Raw genomic sequence first — 21,266 nt, 5'->3', positions numbered from 1 at the left:
ACCAAGGGACTGAGACACGGCGTTGTAAAGAAGAAGTGCGAGGAATGGAACGTTCCGCAGCAGTAAGGATAATGTTTGTGAGATATTAGACCTAGTCATCACAACTGGTGAAATCTTGTGCTTTGAAGGTCGCCAGGGAGGAGCAAAGCCATCAGTCAGCCTTAGTGAGCTCCCATTTGGGTCTGGATGCAGGTGTATCAGGACACAGCAAACGGATAGCACATTGGCAAAGGTCGCTTGAGTAGGTGTCAGAAACAAGCTGAGCAGTACAGAAGGAGAGGTCCTACTGAGAATAAGTGTGCGAGGAGTCAGAAAGGAAAATGGGTGCTCCAGTGTTAAGGTAGAAGAGGTTAAGCTGATTAACACTATGCTGTCCGGCGACACCACAGTGGTGTCGTGCACGAAATGATGGTCAACGGCTGGCGATACCACAGTGCATACTATCGCTCAGTGGCCCGTGACAGCACTTTATCTTTTGCATTCTGTTGGTGTTTTGTTTAGGTAACAATAAGTTACACACGTCAACAAGTATGTGTCCTTTCATCACGGCAGACGAAGGAGACGATAAGATTATTTACAATGAATGCGCGGACGTCTTGTCTGACGTTTCAAACGGCTTGGCTGAGTGGAAAGAAGACACATAATCAAAAAAAATGAAATTGAAGCAGAATCGTCGGAAGATAGTGAAATACGTCCAAGAAGAATTCGGCGAACACTATGGTTGCCAACTGATTCGGATGAATCAGAAGAAGATGACAGTACAGTGGTCAGACTTTGACTTACCAAGGATCAATAATAAATTTGAAGGATTTCCCGGTCCAAACATATTTCCCGAAGACACACAGAGCATCAAGGATATCGTAGAATTGTATATTAGGAACGACCTATTTGAATATATTAGCAACGAAACCAACAAGTACTACAGTCAAAATTGCAACAGAAGAAACTGGATTTAAAAAATGCCAAATTTGTCGACGTAATGGGACCCGAACTTAAAAAATGGTTTGGCTTTGCAAAACAATGTCCCGCAACCGATTCAGACAAATATTATAATTGCTTTTCAAAGTGCAAATCGTAATTGATTATTTTTCCAAAAAGGTTAAAGAAACCTTTAATCCAAGACAAAACATCTCAATTGATGAAAGAATGATACTGTGGCATGTACAGTTAAATTTTAAAGTTTACAATCTGTCGAAAATTACGAAATATGGCATACTCATTCGGATGCTGTGCGATTCGAGTACGGGATACATTTCCTCATTCAAGATATATAGCGGCGCTGGACAGCCTTTAGCAAAAACAGTGATGGAACTATTGACACCTTCTTATGGAAAGTGGCATCACCTCTACATGGATGATTATTATAACAGTGTAGAACTTGCAGAGAAGTTATTTGAAAAGAAAATTCAAGTTTGTGGAACGATACGGCAAAATATAGGATTTCCAGAAAAATTAAAGTGCGCAAAAGTCAATGTGTTTGAAGCTTGTCATCAACAGAAAGGTGAAGTACTCACACAGGTATGGCGGGCTTTGAAAACTAAAACGATACGAATGATCTCTACAACACATAATGCCACTTTGACTGACACTCAAAGAAAATGTAGAAAAACCAATCACACAATTAAAAAAACCTGAAAGTGTATTAGACTACAACAAATACATGAAAGGAGTGGAGCGGGCAGACCAATATTTGAATTATTGCCCTATATACAGAAAAACTATAAAATCGTCAAAAAAGGTTCACATGTACCTCTTTAATTGTGCGTTATTTTATGCATTCCATACATGGCAATATTTCAATACAGATTACAAGAGTCTCTGATTTCACAATTTTTTATAGAAAGTGTCTGATTCATGGATAAAATGCTACTTTGACACTGGGCGATTTTACAACCTCAGAGCTGAATTGGAGGTCGGATGTCTGCATGACCACGTCTTTCGTGGAGCGAGGGGTAACAAGAACAGAACTATAGGTGGCAGGTGGGGGAACATAGGGTTTGCGACTAGCCAATAACTTGTGAGCGACTGGGTAAGGCACTTTTTCCTTTACCCGAATCTCTTTGACAGCTCACTCATCAAGATACACGAGACAATCCCGAGAGGAGGTGGCAGGGCTGCCATTGCAGTTGATACAGTGGGGACAAGAAGGCGGACAATCACCTTCAGGAGCATCTCTACCACAGGTTACACATTTGGCTGGATGTCAACAAGACATTCTAGTGTGGTTGAAATAATGACACTGGTAGCAGCGCATCGGGTTTGGAATGTATGGCCGGACTGTGATAATTTCATAGCCTGCTTTGATCATGGACATTAGCACCACTCTATCCAACGTGAGAAAAAGTGCGGGTGGGCACCAAATAGGAACCTACCTTTATCATTACCCATTGGACGGCAATGCCACCTTGATCGTAGAGGTAAGATTGGATTTCGGCCACAGATCGTCGAGCAGCCTGGTGGAAATTACACCACGGGAAGCAAAGTACCATTCTGTAAATGAGAGCAGGATTTCAAAGGGCCAGCAATTGCATCAACACCTTTCTGGATAATAAATGGATTTACCATGGCGAAGGACTGACCGTCTCTGGTATGTGAGACCACAAGGAACCATGGTGCAGTGGTAAGTCTTTGAATTGTCAGCCCCATTATGTTTACATTTCACATACATTTCACATGATTGACTCATTGTGAGAAAACCCCCCATGACTGAGAGTCTCCGATGTCACTCTCCCTCCAACTGGGCATACCTGCCTTAGGTGATTGTTCACACCTCAGGTCACATCTCCTGAACACCTGACAAGGAACCTATTGGCAATTTGGAAAGGTTACAGCTCAGGCAATCATTATTTGCTGGGCCTGGCCCGCACCAAGGGGTACGTGCAAACCCTACCTGTTGACCCGGAGCTGGGAATTACACGTTACTCAGTCAGCTGTTACACATCAGACGTATGAGCCGGCTTTTAGGAGCGCAGAGGGAGGAAGAAGAAAAATGAGGAACCTCAAACACCGAAGTGGAGGAATGAGACGAGAAGGGAAACAGAGAATGGAAAAGGGAGCGAAAAACCATGGTGAGACTGTTCTTACATTATCGACGGACAATGCAGAACATTACCAATAACGCCCCAGACATGTTCCCCAAGGAAGAGTAAAAGGAATAACAAGAGGATACATATAAAGCACGGAAGGGAAAAAATGCTGCAAATGCTGGGGCCCCATGGTAGCCAAGCATGAACCCATCAGAGTGGCGAGCCCCCTGGGGGTGTAAAAAGAGAATGATCACGATTAAAATCAGTACATACTGTTTTCTCTGGGGAGAAGTTAAAACCTGTACGAGCAGACCATTCTTCCAGTTGCTTAAGTGTCAACTATAACCGACAAGAGGAAGATATGGAACTAGATGTGGAACAGAAAATAGAAAAATCATCCACAAACAATGAGCACTGCACAGGAATCCTCACTGCAGACGGGATGCCAATGATAACTGCGAACAAAGTCACACTTAAAACGCTCCCCTGTAGGATACAATGAACTCGAGGAAATCTATAGGAAAGACTCTGTACCGAAAATAAGATTCAGCCAGAAAGGACTGCAGGAAAATGGGGAGGTGGCTACAAAAGCCCCATTCGTATAGCTGACAAAGTATATTGTGTCTCCACGTAGTGTCGCATGCCTTTTCAATGTGAAAAAAAGATGGATATTAAATGCTGTTTCTGTAGGAATGTCTCCCGTATAGTGGCCCCCAGTAGGGTGAGGTTATCAAGAGTGGAACGATATCTTCTAAACCCACAATGGAAATGACTGAGGAGATTTTGAGATTCCAAAGTCCAGACTAGGTGGGAACTGATCATCCATTCTTTCCTACACAGCTGGGAAGAGTGACACTCCGACAGCTGACTGCGAGGGTGCGGTGCTTTTCTGGTTTAAGAATGGGGACTGTTATCGACTCCCTCCGAGGGGCAGGATATACCCCATCTCTCCATACCTCATTAAAGAGATCACGTAAGATTTCTTTAGATTCAGGATAAGGTTGCCACAGCATACCATAACATAGAAAGTCTTGTCCAGGAGCGGTCTCGTGAGCTGCAACTAATGCTGTCTCTAATTCCCACATGTAGAATGGGAGATTATTGGCCTTGTCATTCTTGGAGACAAAAGCTAGACGTCACCCTTCCCAAACTTCCCAATAGGTGAGGAAACCTGGAACTGGACTCATGGGCAATGTTACATCGTAAAAGTACCACTGTATCTGCGGGTGTTACTTTCAGGACTCCACTGTCCTTTACAGCACCTAATGGAAAGGACATACTTTTCCCACACATCTTCCTTATGGATTCCCATACTGCAGTGGCAGAAGTTGACCAATTAATAAGACTTCAAAAACTCGTGCCATGATTGCTTCTTGCTCTCCTTTACTGTCCGTTGGGCTCTGGCTACTTGCTAACCAAAAGACAAGAAGGTTCTCCGCTGTCAGACTATGCATGAACCTCATGAACCTGCACAGTGCTGTCTGCCTGCCACATACAGCACAATGATACTGATTGTTCCACCAAGGAACAGGTTGCCTTCTGCAACAGCCTGACAATGTAGGTATAGATGCATCAGCAGTATGGATTACATTGGTAATGTGACCTACCCAATACTGGATGCTGTCCTTGTGCTCAGGCATGGGTAGCTGGCTATAAAGCGTTTGGTTTGCTTTAGATAGCAGACACTTGGGTGGTGTTCTCACATTCCACACCTAGTATTTTTTTTTTTTCCTTTTGTTTTGGTTTTAGGGCGCAAAACTGCTATGGTCATTAGCGCCCGGTCCGTGACTTAGGAAACAATAAAAACTGAAAATGGAAACCAGCAGAAATGGGAACAAAACTCAAAAAATTGGAGAAACTAAAAGCAGAAAGAAGGCTTAAAAATCCACTACAGAAAGGGGTTGGTGGTCCCCAAAAAAAGCTTCAAATGACTGACGTCATTTCACTGGCACTAATAAACTCGAGAACGTGATCGGCCGAGCGCGTGTCATCTGCTAAAATTGACAGCTGTAGATGGGCGCGTAACGGAGTAAAATAGGGGCACTCAATTAAAAGGTGTCTTACCGTCCACAGCTGAGAGCAGTGGGGACAGACTGGGGGAGGATCGCCGCTTAAAAGATGTCGATAGCTAGAAAGACAGTGCCCTATCTGGAGTCTAGTTAAAATTACCTCCTCCCGACGATGCGTTCAGGAGGAAGGGGTCCAAGCACAAGGAAGAGCTTTCACGTCCCACAATTTATTATGGGGAAGTGTCGACCAATGTGGGTGCCATAAAATAACAACTCGACGACATAAAACGCTCTGTAGATCGGTGAAGGGAATCGATTGAATAGCTGGCCGAAGAAGAGAGACTGCAGCCTTGGCCGCTATATCGGCTGCCTCATTTCCACAGATACCAACATGTCCCGGGAGCCAGAGGAACGCCACCGAGACGCCCCCCAGGTGGAGCAAGCGCAGACAGTCCTGAATCCGGTGGACCAGAGGGTGGACAGGGTAAAGAGCTTGGAGACTGAGGAGAGAGCTGAGAGAATCTGTGCAGATAACATAATACTGTATCCGCTGATGGCGGCGGATGTAGTGGACAGCCTGGAGAACAGCGTAAAGCTCCGCAGTATAAACCGAACACTGGTCGGAAGCCGAAATTGATTTGGGGTGTCGCCAACAATATAGGCACTCCCTACACCTAATGATGTTTTTGAGCCATCAGTGTAAATAAATGTGGCTTCCTTCATTTGTGCACATAGAGCAGCAAATGCCCGACGATAAACAAGTGAACGGGTACCATCCTTGGGAAATTGACAAAGGTCATGGAGCAGGCAGATCCGGGGACGGAACAAAGGTGGTGCTGTACCCCAAGTTGTCAAGAAGGTTTTAGGAAAGCGAAAGGAAAGAGAATGGAGCAGTTGACGGAAGCGGACTCCCGGTGATAGTAGGGAGGAGGGGCGGCCTGCATACCCTACATCAAAGGAGGCGTCGAAAAAAATGTCATGGGGTGGATTAGCAGGCATGGAAGACAGATGGCTAGCATAACGACTCAGAAGGACTGCTCGCCAATTGGACAGCGGAGGTTCAGCAGTCTCAGCATAAAGGCTTTCCACAGGGCTGGTGTAAAAAGCTCCAGACACTAAACGTAATCCACGGTGGTGGATAGAGTCGAGACGACGAAGAATAGACGGCCGAGCAGCGGAGTAAACTATGCTTCCATAGTCCAATTTCGAGCGCACTAAGGCACGATAGAGGTGGAGAAGGACCACTCGGCCCGCTCCCCAGGAGGTACCATTCAGGACACGGAGGGTGTTGAGGGATAGCAGACAGCGAGCCGAAAGATAGGAAACGTGGGAGGACCAGCACAGTTTTCTGTCAGACATAAGACCCAAGAATTTAGCAACGTCCTAAAACGGAAGGTTGACAGGCCCTAGATGTCAGGAGGGTGGAAGAAACTCCGTATGACGCCAAAAATTAACACAAACGGTCTTACTGGGAGAAAAGCGGAAGCCTGTTTCGATGCTCCAAGAGTGGAGGGGATCGAGACAGCCTTGAAGACGTCGTTCAAGAAGGCTGGTCCGTTGAGCGCTGTAGTAGATCGCAAAATCGTCCACAAATAGGGAGACTGAGACATCGGGAAGGAGACAGTCCATAATTGGATTTATGGCAATGGCAAACAGTACAACACTTAGCACGGAGCCCTGGGGTACCCCGTTTTCTTGGGAGAAAGTACGGGAGAGAGTAGCGTTCACCTGCACTAACTGTGCGCTCTGCCATAAATTCGCGAAGAAATAGTGGCAGCCGACCTCTAAAGCCCCAAGAGAACAGTGTGCGGAGGATGCTTTTCCTCCAACAGGTACCGTATGCTCTCTCCAGATCAAAAAATATTGCTACTGTTTGGCGTTTCCGGAGAAAATTGTTCATGATATAAGTGGAGAGAGAAACAAGATGGTCAACTGCAGAACGATGCTTTCGGAAACCGCATTGGACAGATATTAAAAGACTACGGGACTCCAGCCACCAAGCTAAACGGCAATTCACCATACGCTCCAAAACCTTACATACACTACTCGTGAGAGAAATGGGGCGATAGCTAGAGGGGAGATGTTTGTCCTTTCCAGGTTTCGGAACAGGAACGACGATAGCTTCCCGCCATCGTCTGGGAAAAGTACTGTCGGTCCAAATTCGATTATAAATGCGAAGGAGGTAACGCAGACTATGGGTCGATAAATGCAGCAACATTTGGATGTGAATACCATCCGGTCCAGGGACGGAGGAGCGAGAAGAAGAGAGTGCATGTTGGAGTTCCCGCATGGAGAAAACCGTATTATAGCTTTCGCGATTTTGAGAGAAGAAAGCGAGAGGTTGCACTTCCGCTGGACGTTTCTTCGGCAGAAACGCTGGTGGGTAATTTGAACAGCTCGAAATCTCAGCAAAGTGTTTACCCAAGGAGTTAGAAATTGCGACGGTGTCCACTAACGTATCACATGCGACAGTGAGCCCAGAGACCGGGGAGAAACTAGGCGCGCCAGATAACCGTCGAATTCGACTCCAAACTTCCGAGGAGGGAGTGAAGTTGTTAAATGAGCTAGTAAAGAATTCCCAGCTCGCCTTCTTGCTATCGCGGATGACGCGACGGCATCGCGCACGGAACTGCTTATAGCGGATACAGTTGGCCAAAGTAGGATGGTGGCGGAAAACGCGAAGAGCACGTCGCCGCTCACGTATTGCATCACGGCATGCCTCATTCCACCAAGGAACTGGGGGCCGCCGGGGCAATTCGGAGGTGCGTGGTATGCAACGTTCCGCAGCTGTAAGAATAACATCGGTAAGATGTGTGACCTCATCGTTGACGCTAGGAAAGTGACGGTCATCGAATGTCGCTAGAGACAAAAAGAGTGTCCAATCGGCTTGGGCAAACTTCCAGCGTCGCGGGCGCATATATGGCAGTTGAGGCTGCAGTCTAAGGACACATGGAAAATGGTCACTCAAGTGTGTATCATCAAGGGCAAACCATTCAAAGCGCCGAGCTAGCGGAATAGTACCGACCGAAAGGTCCAAATGAGAGAAATTTGTCATGGAGGCAGACAAAAATGTAGGGACCCCAGTGTTGAGGCAAACTAGATCCACTTGGTGGAAGACGTCTAGCAATAGTGAGCCACGTGGACAAGGATGTGGAGATCCCCAAAGCGGGTGGTGGGCATTGAAGTCCCCAACCAGCAAATAGGGGGGTGGAAGCTGACCAAGAAGATGAAGGAGATCAGCTCGTGCCTTCGGTGTGGACGATGGAATGTATACAGTACAAAGAGAAAAGGTATATCCGGAAAGGGAAAGACGGACAGCGACAGCTTGGAAGGAGGTGGTTAAGGGGATTGGGTGATAATGGAGAGTATCATGGAGAAGGATCATGAGTCCACCATGGGCTGGAGTGCCTTCAACAGAGGGGAGATCAAATTGGACGGACTGAAAATGGGGGAGAACAAAGCGGTCATGGGGACGCAGCTTTGTTTCCTGAAGACAGAAGATGACCGGCGAGTAGGATCGTAAGAGGATCGACAATTCATCCCGATTGGCTCGAATGCCACGGATATTCCAGTGGATAATGGACATAGGGTAAACAGAAAATGGAGGAATGTGACCAGGGTTGCCGTCAACTCAACGACTGCTCATAGCTTGCGACCGACAGCATGGAATGGCATTCAGCCGAAGGCAGAAGATCCTGGCCCATAGGTTGTTCAGGAGCAGCTCCTGCCACCAGTGATCAGCCGGTTGATCGGCCGCCAGCAGTGCGCCTCGGCGACACAGAAGACGGCTGAGGGCGATTTCCGCCAGGTGGTGCTGTAGATGGGACATGCCTTGGCGGAGAAGGAGATGAACTGGGCTTCTTATTAGCCTTCTTGGAAATGTGATGTTTAGATGAAGGAGGAACCGATGGTTGTGAAGTTGGGATATGTAAAAAATCTTCACGAGTATGCTCTTTTATCGAAGTCTTGGTGTCTGACTTTTGGGCTCGAGATTTAGCAGAACCCGATGAAGGCCGAGTCATAGAGTGGGCAGGCGAAAGTGGTGAGGCTGAACGGACGATCTTTGCGCTGGCCGATCTGACGACCGTGGTATTAAAGATGAGGTCGCAAGTCTGCGTGGCCGCCTACTTTGCTGGCCGAGGAGAAGCAAGGACAGTGCTGTATTTTCCTGTCTGAGGCACGGCGGGCTGTCGACTGGCGAATAATTTTCGAGCAGCAAAGGTCGACACCTTTTCCTTCACTCTGATTTCCTGGATGAGCTTTTCGTCTTTAAAAATGGGGCAATCTCGAGAGGAAGCAGCGTGGTCACCCATACAGTTGATGCAGTGAGGGGATGGAGGTGGACAAGCACCCTCATGGGCATCCTTGCCACATGTAACACATTTGGCCGGATTGGAACAGGACTGGCTGGTGTGATTGAACCGCTGACACCGATAGCAACGCGTAGGGTTTGGGACGTAAGGGCGAACAGAAATTATCTCACAGCCTGCTTTGATTTTCGACGGGAGATGAACTTTGTCAAATGTCAAGAAGACAGTGCGGGTTGGAATGATGTTCATGTCAACCCTTTTCATAACTCTATGTACAGCCGTTACGCCCTGGTCAGACAGGTAGTGCTGAATTTCTTTGTCAGACAATCCATCGAGGGAGCGTGTATAAACGACTCCACGCGAGGAATTTAAAGTGTGGTGCGCTTCAACCCGGAAAGGGAAGGTGTGGAGCAGTGAAGTACGCTGCAATTTTTGTGCCTGGAGGGCACTGACTGTTTCTAACAACAAGGTGCCATTCCGTAATCTGGAACAAGACTTTACAGGACCCGATGGCGCGCTCCTCCCTTGTGGGGGCCCTCTCTGAGGGCACTCCCGCCTTAGGTGATTGTTCACACCTCAGGTCACACCTCCCGACAAACGGACGGAGGGACCAATCGGCACTTTCGGAAGGTATCAGCTTGGGTAATCACCCCTCCCTGGGCCTAGCCATTACCAGGGAGTACGTACATGTCCTACCTGTCAACCCGGGGCAGGGAATTACGCGTTACCGCGTCACCGGCTACGCATAGAAATGCGTGGGTCGGCCTTCAGACACGCACAGGAAGGAAAAAAGAGAAAGGGAAAGGAAAGAAGAGGGGTCTCAAATGCCGCAGCGGAGAAAAGGGCAAAGAGAAGAGGTAAGGAAAAGAGAAGGACAGAAGAAGGACGAAGACTTGCAAGTGGAGAAAGCAAAGAATTTGTTACTGTTTCGAGCGTCCGTCTCCGGACGTAGGCACAAACCATACTCCCAGAGGGGGAGAAAGGGAAGGAAAGAGCCAGAGGTGAGAGAGGGGGGGGGGGGCGAAGATGGGGGATGGAGAAGGATGCGGAAAGGGAAGGGATGCAGCCCGGAAAGGAAGGAAGGCCACATTAGATCGGGGTCCCGTGCTCACTACGCACGTATCCACAAAAGAGTTGTGGACCCCCTGGGGGGCACACCTGGTATGTGAGCTGCTTAAACACAGTTCCCAGAAGTAGCATGACCATTACATGCAACAGTTGTATGACCAAATCTTTTGACACTTGAAACGCCGCATGGGATTTGGAAAAAAAGAGGGCGAACCAGTAAGTGAAAGAATCCTGTCCTAATGAGGCTGGGCAAGTCTTGCGTACTGAAAATTAGAATGAATGTAGGTGCCAGTTCAAACCGCCCATTCACTCTCTTCTTCACATTTTAACATTCATAACACCACCATCTGCCCATTCCCATTGTAAGACACTGATGTCTTTGTCCATGAGTTTGTCATAAGTTACCACTCCACAGCTGGAATTCGATGTTTTATGCAGTTAAACAGCAACAGGATACCCTTACGAAGCCTTTTTATTGTCTTCAGACCACTCTTAATATCATCTAAACCTTTCTGGATGCAGAATGGGGACGCTTTAGCAAAAGTGCCCTTGGCTCTTAACTATAACAAAAACATTTTGATGAGTATGGTCAGGAGATGTATCCTAACGGCTTCTCTTGTTGGGATGGGTAATAGTGCTCACCCTATCCACTGGAAGTGGTTTTGAAGAATTAAGAGGCTCCATGTTTGTCTCACGAGCAACTAGGGAACAGATGTCCACCCACACACAGCCCTGCTTGCCTGGGTAAGCCTTGTACAACGGAGGTGCGGCAGGTCCCCAGAGGTCGCCTGCTTATGACTTTTCTGCCTCAACAGTCACGCATCCCATCAGCGCACAGCAGACCTTAGGATTGAGGGTTTTTTTTTTAATTTTTTTAAAGACTGTATCATATTACTGAATAAATTATGAAGGTCTGTTTTCAGTTAAGTTTTTTAAAGCATTCACAATAACACTGTGGACTTTTGGCTGATCACTAGCAGAATTCTTTTGGAGGAATGTGTCCTTATGATAATAATATTGAATACCATCACACTATTACAAAATCCTGTTGGCTGAAGGTTCTAAAGTAAGCCACTTTATGGTTGTGTGCCTCCAAAACTTGTGATGAGGAATGTCAAACTTAACAATGAGTGCCTTCAAATTCTTCCCAATGAACAGGCCAACCATCAAAATAATGGCAAATACTGGCCAGTAATTTGGATGTGTCTTCACCTAAACCCTCCAAAGCCTTTACATAGGTATTATGTACTGTGTGAATGTTGTAGATTCCAATGTTTATAAGTAGTCTGCCTTCTGTCTCCTGGACATACCTAAAAGCCTCAACTTTTTACTGATGTCAGGTTCATATGATCCCAACATAATGCATCTATTTAGGGACAAGCTGTCTTTAGAAAGAGGTCCACATAATTTCTGATGTAATGTTTCATCAGCTGTTTTGCTGATACAACAGGAAGTTCTTAGGTGGCATGTTGTTATGCAACATTTACTCTCTGACCAATAGGTAATGATTGCTTTTAAGTCTTTTTATATCTTTAACATTGCTTGTTTCATCAGACTCGATGTGTAATGTGATAACGCTGATTCTAGCATATGTTCCTGGAAACATGGTGCCAGTCCATCAGTTATTAAATATCTCAATTTCTTAAACTAAAGTGAAAAATGTTCAGTAACAATATCAGAGAACTTAAAAACATTACAAATATCATTTGACAAAGTCACAGAGTAATTGGAAATAAATGATTTCACTGTCCAAATCAATTCATCGGTGGTGGAACTGTCCTCAGTACTTAACATCCATATCATCGGCGCACATACTGAATTTGAAGGTTGTATCTGATAGGAAAGTTCTACATGTAACAGATGTAGTCAACATTTAATTTCATAACTACACTTATGTTTTGTTGAAAGTGACTAGTTAAAACCTGCCCGAAAGTTTTTTGTATCAAAATTCATACAGCAGTAACACACACTGCAAAATATTTCACTTTTAATACTTATCCTCCATGCAGAGAATTTTACTTTTCAAACTATCTGCTCTTTCAACCCAGTCACTACAGAACTTGCAATTTTCCACCTTGAAAAGTTTATTTTCAAAATTGAACAGAGAGTCACAGTAGTGATTTTGTTACTAGAGCAAAATTAGAATTTGGAACAAAAATAGAAGCAGTTGTAATGAGAAATATTTTAAACTAATAACGATATGCAAAATATATTTAAAAAACACACACACACAAAAATCAAAAAGGAACTATTTGGTGTCAAGGTAACATCCAACGAGCAAAAGAGAAATGATTTACATAAAAGGGGAACAGATTATTAACTTCTCAATCTAAATTTGAGTTTACAGTATTGAATAAATTTGACCTGAATTAGGAGGGGAACAGCCTTACCCAGATGCAGGTTACAGTATGGCATAGCAGACTTCTAGCAAGTTTGTATCGAAAGAGAGAAAGCAAAGTCTCGCTGCTAGGCAGTAGCCATGTGAGGGATACAGGCCAGATGACACAGGAGAAATTAGGAACAGAGTATCACAACTATTGTGATACCAAGTGCTAGTCTTCGTCAAGCGACAGATGGCATAGGGAATTTGTGCAAAGATCAGATTACTGTAGTAGTTAGGCCCAAAAACAGCCTGGCTTTTGACGGGAATTACAGCATTAGAGGTCATCTGGATGGACACACAAACGTGAGTTTTGTGGAGGCCCTACAGCACCAGGACCAGCCCTGTGTTGACACTATTGTGAGCACCAAGTGGAGCAGACTGCTGCGGATTGCAATGAAATCTCATATGAGTGCTGTGCCTGTTGCTACAATTGGGAGATGAGGATACACTAGACATGGCCTACACCTGAAAAGGAGAGGGAAATATAGGGGGCGACCGAAGTGTCCGTTCCCACCCGTCGGCTTTCACCCGTGACTTAAGACTGTTGTGGTGTGTGTCGTCACGACGGCGCGGAATTTAGTTTGTGAGAGTGGCGTGTTTGTAGGTGTCATTTTGATGTGATCGGCAGTGCTCTCTGGTGGTGTGTTAGGTGCTGTTTTTGGTTTAGTTTGGTGTGTGGCATGTTTATAGGTGGCGTACTGTTGCGGTCGGTGGTTCTTTCTGGTGGTGTGTTTATGGGTAGCATGTTACATGGCATATGGGGTTCATTTGTGTGATAGCATTGCATGTGTGTGGTATCGGGACTGTGCTTTCAGCGGAATATTTTTCAGTGAGTTAACGATTTTAGTTTTGTTATTTCGACATTATTGTAGTTTTTTTTCTGTTTGTCATGTGCGAATTTTGGTAAATTGCTTTTTTTATGCCTTTGGTAGGTATGGATATGACTGACGAGATCAACAGTGTTCAGTTGTCAGCAATGATGGGGGACAGAGCGTTGTACCTAATAAAATTTCTTCAACTATTTGGATTTTTGGATGAAGTTGTGAAGTGTTCAGTATGTCGTGAAGAAATAAGGCTTACTAAAGTTCCGGCGTCTCGGACCAGGGACGACTGTATGCGGAGATGTCGTAAGAATAACAGGTCAAGGGAAGTGTTCCGAGTCCAATTTTGTTGGTTTGTTGAGGTAGTGATGATTGTGGACGTGGTTGTAGTTTTGGGTTTTACGATTTGGTATCTGTAGTTTCTGTTGACCTATATAGGTCAAGGGAAGTGTCCGATTCCAGAGGATATTGTGTTTAGTGGAATTTGGGGAGTTTTGTGTTGTCGTTTTTTTTCGTCGTTTCGTGTGGTTTAGTATGGTGGTGTGTGTCTACATTTGTTTGTATTTACTTTGTCCCCACCCAAAAACCCCCAATTTCCCACACTTGTCCCATTAGTTTCATTAGGTTTTTTGTGGGACGTGCATGTGTGTCGGTTTTTCAATGTATTTTCATGTTTGTGGTCATGTTTACGTGATGACGTCATAGGCACCATATTGGAGTCTTAGTGTATGGTCATTTCCGCCATATTTGTTATTTCCTGGGTCAAAGCAGACGGGTCGAATTGGACGCTTCTGTATTTCCAAAGATAGTTTGGCCAAACTTCTTGCAGAAAATATATGGGAGACCACCATCACACAAAGCAAAATTACTGTGGTTAATGGTGTCCAAGAGATAACTTTTCTGTATTCCTGAATTCTTTCATTGATCAATTGAAGTATTTCTTCTGTTATATATAGTTTCTTCACAGTTTTCTTCTTTGTACCTATGTTTTTGTTTCCAATTTCTGTGATTGCCTGTTTTCGAGATGTCCATATCTTTACAACTGAACTGCCCATTGAGTTATTTCTTACCGCTGTATCTATAACCTCAGAGAACGCCAAGCTTATATCTTCATTCCTTAGTACTTCCACATCTAACTTCTTTCCATGTTGATTCTTTGTGACTAGCCTCTTAAACTTCAGCCTGCTATTCATCATTACTAAATTGTGATCTGAGTCTATATCTGCTCCTGCGTATGCCTTAAAGTCCAGTATCTGATTTCAGAATCTGTGCCAGACCATGATATAATTGAGCTGAAGTGTTCCTGTACCTCCCAGCCTTTTCCAAGTATATCTCCTCCTCTTGTGATTCTTTAACATAGTATTTGCTGCTACTAGCTAAAATTTATTGCAGAACTCAGTTACAACTTCTCCTCTCTCATTCCTGGTATCAACCCCATATTCTCTTGTAACTCTTCCTTCTATTCCTTCCCCTACGGCCACATTCCCAACCCCCGTGACTATTAGATTTTCATATCACTTTATGTGCTGAATTACCCATTCAGTATCCTCATATACTTTCTCTCCATCTTCAACTTGCAACGTTGGGATGTATACCTGAACTATTGTTGTCGGTGTCAGTTTGCATCGATTGCGATGAGGGTGTCCCTATCATTGAACTGTTCACAGTAGCTCACTCTTTGCCCTACCTTCCTATTCATAATGAATTCAACTCCCATTATACCATTTTCCGCTGCTGCTGAAAATCCTTGTCTTTTTTCCACCTCACTACACTGATCCCACTATATCAAAATGGGGCCTTAGCATATCCCTTTTAAGAGTGTCTAGATTCCTTACCACATTCAGACTTCTGACATTTCATTCCATGACTTGTAGAAGATTATCCTTTCATTGATTATTCAGTCTCTTTCGCAAGTGCCCCTCCCCTTGGCAATCCCCTCCCAGAGATCCAAATGGGGGCTAGTCTAGAATTTGTTCAAATGGCTCTAAGCACTATGGGACTTACGATCCGAGGTCATTAGTCCCCTAGACTTAGAACTACTTAAACCTAACTAACCTGGACATCACACCATCCATGCCCGAGGCAGGATTCGAAATTGCGACCGTAGCAGCATCGCGGTTCCGGACTGAAGTGCCTAGAATTTGTCAATATCGTCATGACACTTTTTCAATTAACAAGCCAAATGTCCTGTGGATGCACATTGTATGTCTTTAATACAATGGCATCCAACTTCCGCATCCTCATGCCATTGTTCATTGCCGATTCTGTTGCCTTTAGTGGCAGTTTCCCACCACAATGACAAGAATGTGTTCTGGACCTCTGTCCACTCTTCCGCAGTCTTTGACAAGACTGTTGGCTGAATGCTGGGTACTTCTTATGCTGAAGATCTTCGGCCACCACTGCTGATGATGTTTTATACAAAATTTAAACAGTGGTGGGGTTTGGACTTGGAACCAAGGACATTTTCGATTGCTAATCAAAGATGCTACCACTAGACTATGGGTGTAGTCATAGACATTATCAAACGTAAATATGCAAAATACGTCAACTTACTGATCTGTCTCTCCCCATGATTATGTTGTTTTAGGAGTTCCAAAATGTGGTTTTTCTAGTTTAAATTCTCATCAATGTTGACACCCTAAGAACTTTGAAGTTTCTGTCCTACTTATTACTTTGGTGCCCAAAATTAAAGCAAAAATGGAAATTTTGCACGGTTGCGTTTATTTTGCCATGAACCGGTATAAAAAGGTGAGAGTAAAGTAGAAACAATGTAAAGAATCCAGAACATAAATAACTGCTACATGCATAACAGTAGATGAATATGTTCTTCATTTTTTCCGACTTAATGGATTTGCACGCACATTCAGACAACTGGTTAATGTGCTCGGTATGGGGTATGGGGTGGGTCCACCTCTGGCAGCAATGATGGAGCATGATGTGAATGATGTCCTCAATGTCAAGTTGAGGCAATAATACCCATTCTTCCTTCAGAGGTGCTTGCATGTTTTGGAGAGTGATTGTTGGATGCTGACGTGATACAACATGTCACCCTTGCATGTTTTGGAAAAGGCTGAGATATACAGGAACACTTCAGCTCAATTACATCATGGTCTGACACAGATTTGGAAATCAGATACTGGACTTTAAGGCATACGCAGGAGCAGATATAGACTCGGATCACAATTTAGTAATGCTGAAGAGCAGGCTGAAGTTTATGAGGCTAGTCACAAAGAATCAACATGGAAAGAAGTTAGATATGGAAGTACTAAGGAATGAAGATATAAGCTTGACACTCTCTGAGGCTATAGATACAGCGGTAAGGACATCTCTAAAACAGGCAATCACAGAAGTTGGAAACAAAAACGTAGGTACAAAAAAGATAACTGTGAAGAAACTATGAATAACAGAAGAAATACTTCAGTTGATCAATGAAAGAATTCAGGAATACAGAAACACAAGTCACTTAAGAATGAAATAAATAATAAAATAAATGGGGAGTAGGCTATAGGGAAGCTGAGGGAAAATGCTGCTTGAAAACTGAAGAAATCTAAAAGAAACGATGGTCAGAAGAGCTAACTCAGCATACAGAAAAGTCAAAAAACCTTAGATGAAATTATACCTTAAGAGTGCAATGAGAATTCTACTGTTGAATGCAGAGGAGAGGGCGGGTAGGTGAAAATACTATATTGAAGGGTTCTATAAGGGGGAAGACTTGTCTAAGGATGTAATAGGAAAAGAAACAGGAGTCGATACAGAGGAGATAGGAGATCCAGTATTAGAATCAGAGTTTAAAAGAGCTTTGGAAGACTTAAGATCAAATAAGGCAGAAGGGTTAAATAACATTCTAAAAGCGGGGGAAGTGGCAACAAAACAACTATTTACTTCAGTGTGTAGAATGTATGAGTCTGGCTACTTACCATCTGATTTTTGGAAAAATATCACTCATACAATACCACATGTTAAACTCAACATATAAACATCCACCACCAGAGGGCACCATAAAACACACCAAAATGACATCTACAAAACAAGAACTAGCCTACATCAAAAACACTGCACCATAGTGATGTCACCCACACCACACCACCATTACGCCACGGGACAAAACAGAAGACCCCACAAGTCAATAAAACCTTTATATTTATCCAATCTTATGAGGATAATTCACAAATTAAAACAGAAATACATAAGCAGAGAAGACAACATCTGATGCAGGAACTGTCATTTGGAAACCTTACAAACATTATTAGTCATTTGTTTGATTAATATTTACATTGACATTTTAAAGTCTTAATTGCAATGGTGTGTCCACCTGAAGAAAGAACTTCTGAAGACTGGTGTTATGTGATCCAACTTTTAGTTTTGGAAAGTATACAAGGGAAATACGGAAGCGTCCGATCCCGCCCATCTGCTTTGACCCATGACGTCACAAATATGGCGGAAACAAAAACAAACACACACACACTTTCCACAAGAAGCCTATGGACACTAACGGGACAAGCGCGGGAAATGGGGTGTTTTGGGTGGGGGGCAAACTAAATGCAAACAAATTTAGACGCCTTGCGTAGCTACAACGTGTAAGTGAAGACAGCCATGCATGAATACCCACCCACCTCCCCAGGGGTCGTAACCCCTGCAACCCATAGAAGATAAAGATGCTTCAGTAGCTGATTAGTGTTTTTTGTCTTTAAAAAAAAATCTCACGGGATAGAACGAACAGATCAGAAAGATAAATATAATAAACTAAAACAGAAATAGGAGGAAACAGATAATTAAAATAAGTAATAAGTGTTTTTAAATTTAAAAAAAAAAAATCTCACGAGATAGAACGAACAGATCAGAAAAGTAAATAAAATAAGATAAAACAGAACTGGAGACAGCCACACTCAAACCAAACTCCGCGCCGTCATGACGTCACACACGACAACACCCTTACGTCACGGGTCAAAGCCGACGCATGGGATCGGACGCTTCTGTCAAATATTCTCTCAGATGAACAAACAACATGCAAGTACCTACATGAAAAATGCAAACTTTTAGGCACAGGTGAAAAGTTTGAAAGTGACTGCTAAAGTTTAACCAACGCTCTATGTACAGATTCACTTATCCACAAAGACAGACAACTTACAGTTGAACAAATACCTGAAAAAGTCAAGCAACTACTGGCACCATCCATTCTATCATTTAAAAAAAATTGAACTATCTTAAGACTTATGCAAGGTGGGATTCCACTAAGTTTACCATTCATCACACAGAACAAACATTTCACATGTGCACAGAGCTTCGAAAATGATTTCAATAGAGACAGTATTTGAGCCAGAGACTTAGCTTCAAAACATGCTGTGGAAACACCCTGACTCACCTGACTATACGGAATTCAAAATGCAGCCATTGGCCAGTACAATCATGTTAATCATCTTTTGCAATGAATGTGGTTTGATTTCCCATGATTTTGTTGTTATGTACTATCAACAATCCAGACTACTCATATTTGACAGAGAACAAAGTCCAGCCTATGGGGAAAGGGAATGTCAGAAATGGCACAAGAAAGATGTGTTGCTTTTTCATGACAACACTTCACCTCACTACCTCATCCTCCTTATAGCCCTGACCTGCTCCTTCGGATTTTTATCTATTTAGTCTGATGAAAGAAGCACTGCAAGGCAGCAGGTTGAACAGCAATAATGAAGTAAAGAAACAAGTACAAAACTGGTTTTGAGATACAGATAAAAAATTGTTCACAGAGGCAAGAAGATTCCTCAGAAAATGGGACAAGTGCAGAAGAGTTGGTGGAGTTTATGTGAAAAAAAAACAGAAAAAAGTATTGAGTTAATACCCACACACCAATTTTGCTACAAATCTAGCTACCTGTTTAATTGAATCACCATCACATTTTTTATGCACAAAAATTCCTGCAGACACATAAAAGCCATTTGAAAGTCCTCTCAATCAGCAGCCAAGAGAAGGAAAAACGAAAGATTACAGTTTAATGGTCCATCAAAGATGAACATATTACTGACAGAATATAAGCTCGAATAGGGAAGGATTCAGAAGGAGATCTGCCATGTCCTTTTGAAAGGAACCTGAGTCAGCGAAGAGAGGCAATCAAAAATTAACCCATTAAATGTAATCACAAGAGAGAATGAGGACAAACTGCTTAACAAGGTAAAGACACAGGTGATATGCAATTGAGATTTTGCCAACACAGCTTAATAATAGGTGTGTGTCAGGAACTAATATAACTGTAATGCTCTGCTTACAAAGATATGTGACAGTTAACCAACATGATACCAGAAAATTGTTACTGGGCGTGCAAATCTTTCACTATGGCGTATGTTCTAGTTAACGCTGTAAAGCTCACTTGTTTCACCATGAGATATTCCACGCCCACGCAAGGCATTGGAAATATCTGCAGACAACTGGTCAATCTCGACATTACTCGGCGAGTAATTCTGAGTGATTTACTGTAAAACTAATAACACATTCTACCTGCAATTCCCAATACGTTCAGCGATTATTTTCTGAGGCTTTCCGGTGATATTGGTTCTTCCGTTCAAAAGCAACAACAGCAACTGAGTAAAGCTTCCTGCAAGGCGCGATTCAAACACAATAGCGAATCAAACAAAATAGACGATTACTAACGTGACTGCCTGACAACCTCAACTAATATCGTGTTGTTAACTTTTTAACTACAACTGGAGCTCTTAGGCTATAAAACAACAATTACACGTGTTATTTTCCATTAAAGATTTGATTCCACTGGCAAACACTTCTTATTAACAAATGTCCACAAATCACGCACTGCAGGTTTACATCACTGATCACTCACAAAATTAAATCTTTTTTCCCTTCCCTCCTGCCAAACCTTTCACTATATCGATCGACAATCGAGCTTGGACATCGATTGCATAAAGTCAATGAAGTCAAAGTTAGTATTTAAAGGTCATTTTTATTACTTTGGCCACAAGAGCATGATTTTCAAGCGTGTTTGTGCGGGAATTCACGCTGACAATATAGACCATTCTTTGTTGAATGGGACTGGCCACATAACGTGTTTTCCCTCGTAGTAAACGTGGCCGAATGCGCTGAGGTCGGTGATGTCCATACTAGATTTTTTTTTTTAACGGTGGTGAAATGCGCCGCGTTTTTATGACCTGTTTGGGGGGAGGAGTGGCCCTCCAGGTACAGAATCTGTTATCTGCGTAGCTGTGATTTAGCTAAATTCTGGTCGAGTGCGTTTGTCGCGTTATTTACATTAGTTACTAATTTCTGTATTTCGTACAGTGTAGAGCGATTAGTGGAAAATTAACACTTTCCAAACGTGCCTGCGTTATGTGTCGCCACAGACTTGACAAGCGCACTGCGGAAGATCATTCAGAAGTGGTGCTGCATATGGCAAATTCAAAGTTTACTGGTAATTCTTTTATCTAATTCGGTTGCTTTGAATATATTACCGTCTTCTTGGTGGCCAAATACCCCTACGTTTATGAATCTAAAAAATAATTGCTGTCTACTAGGGCCACTAGTACAGTAGGAAGGTACTTTTTGTAATTATAATATTCGCTGATTGATCTCCATGGTTTAAAGATTATTACGTGTTTTCCATCTGTGGATCCCACTTAGTGAAGGACGTTTGCTGTCTAGTCATA

General features: G+C 43.5%; 1 protein-coding gene across 3 annotated transcripts in view; it reads right to left on the bottom strand.

Moving 5' to 3' along the window:
- LOC126250536 (uncharacterized) overlaps positions 1–20,452 on the bottom strand; it is an 83,633-nt gene extending 63,181 nt beyond the window's left edge. The window contains exons 1-2 of one of the 3 annotated variants that reach the window (XM_049951566.1): positions 2,580–2,626; positions 2,373–2,490 (exon numbers count right to left, since the gene is read on the bottom strand). In XM_049951566.1, the coding sequence (XP_049807523.1) occupies positions 2,373–2,490; positions 2,580–2,611 (150 nt within the window). In that variant the 5' untranslated portion in view covers positions 2,612–2,626. Of the gene's footprint in view, positions 1–2,372; positions 2,491–2,579; positions 2,627–20,106 lie in introns of those variants that run through there. The other 2 variants (XM_049951568.1, XM_049951567.1) reach the window with 2 other exon arrangements.
- Positions 20,453–21,266: the final 814 nt, after the last annotated feature.

This window comes from Schistocerca nitens, chromosome 1 (assembly GCF_023898315.1).
Source record: "Schistocerca nitens isolate TAMUIC-IGC-003100 chromosome 1, iqSchNite1.1, whole genome shotgun sequence".
Lineage (NCBI taxonomy): Eukaryota > Metazoa > Arthropoda > Insecta > Orthoptera > Acrididae > Schistocerca > Schistocerca nitens.
Note: the sequence above shows the minus strand (reverse complement) of the source record. Positions and strands in the feature narration are given on the sequence as shown.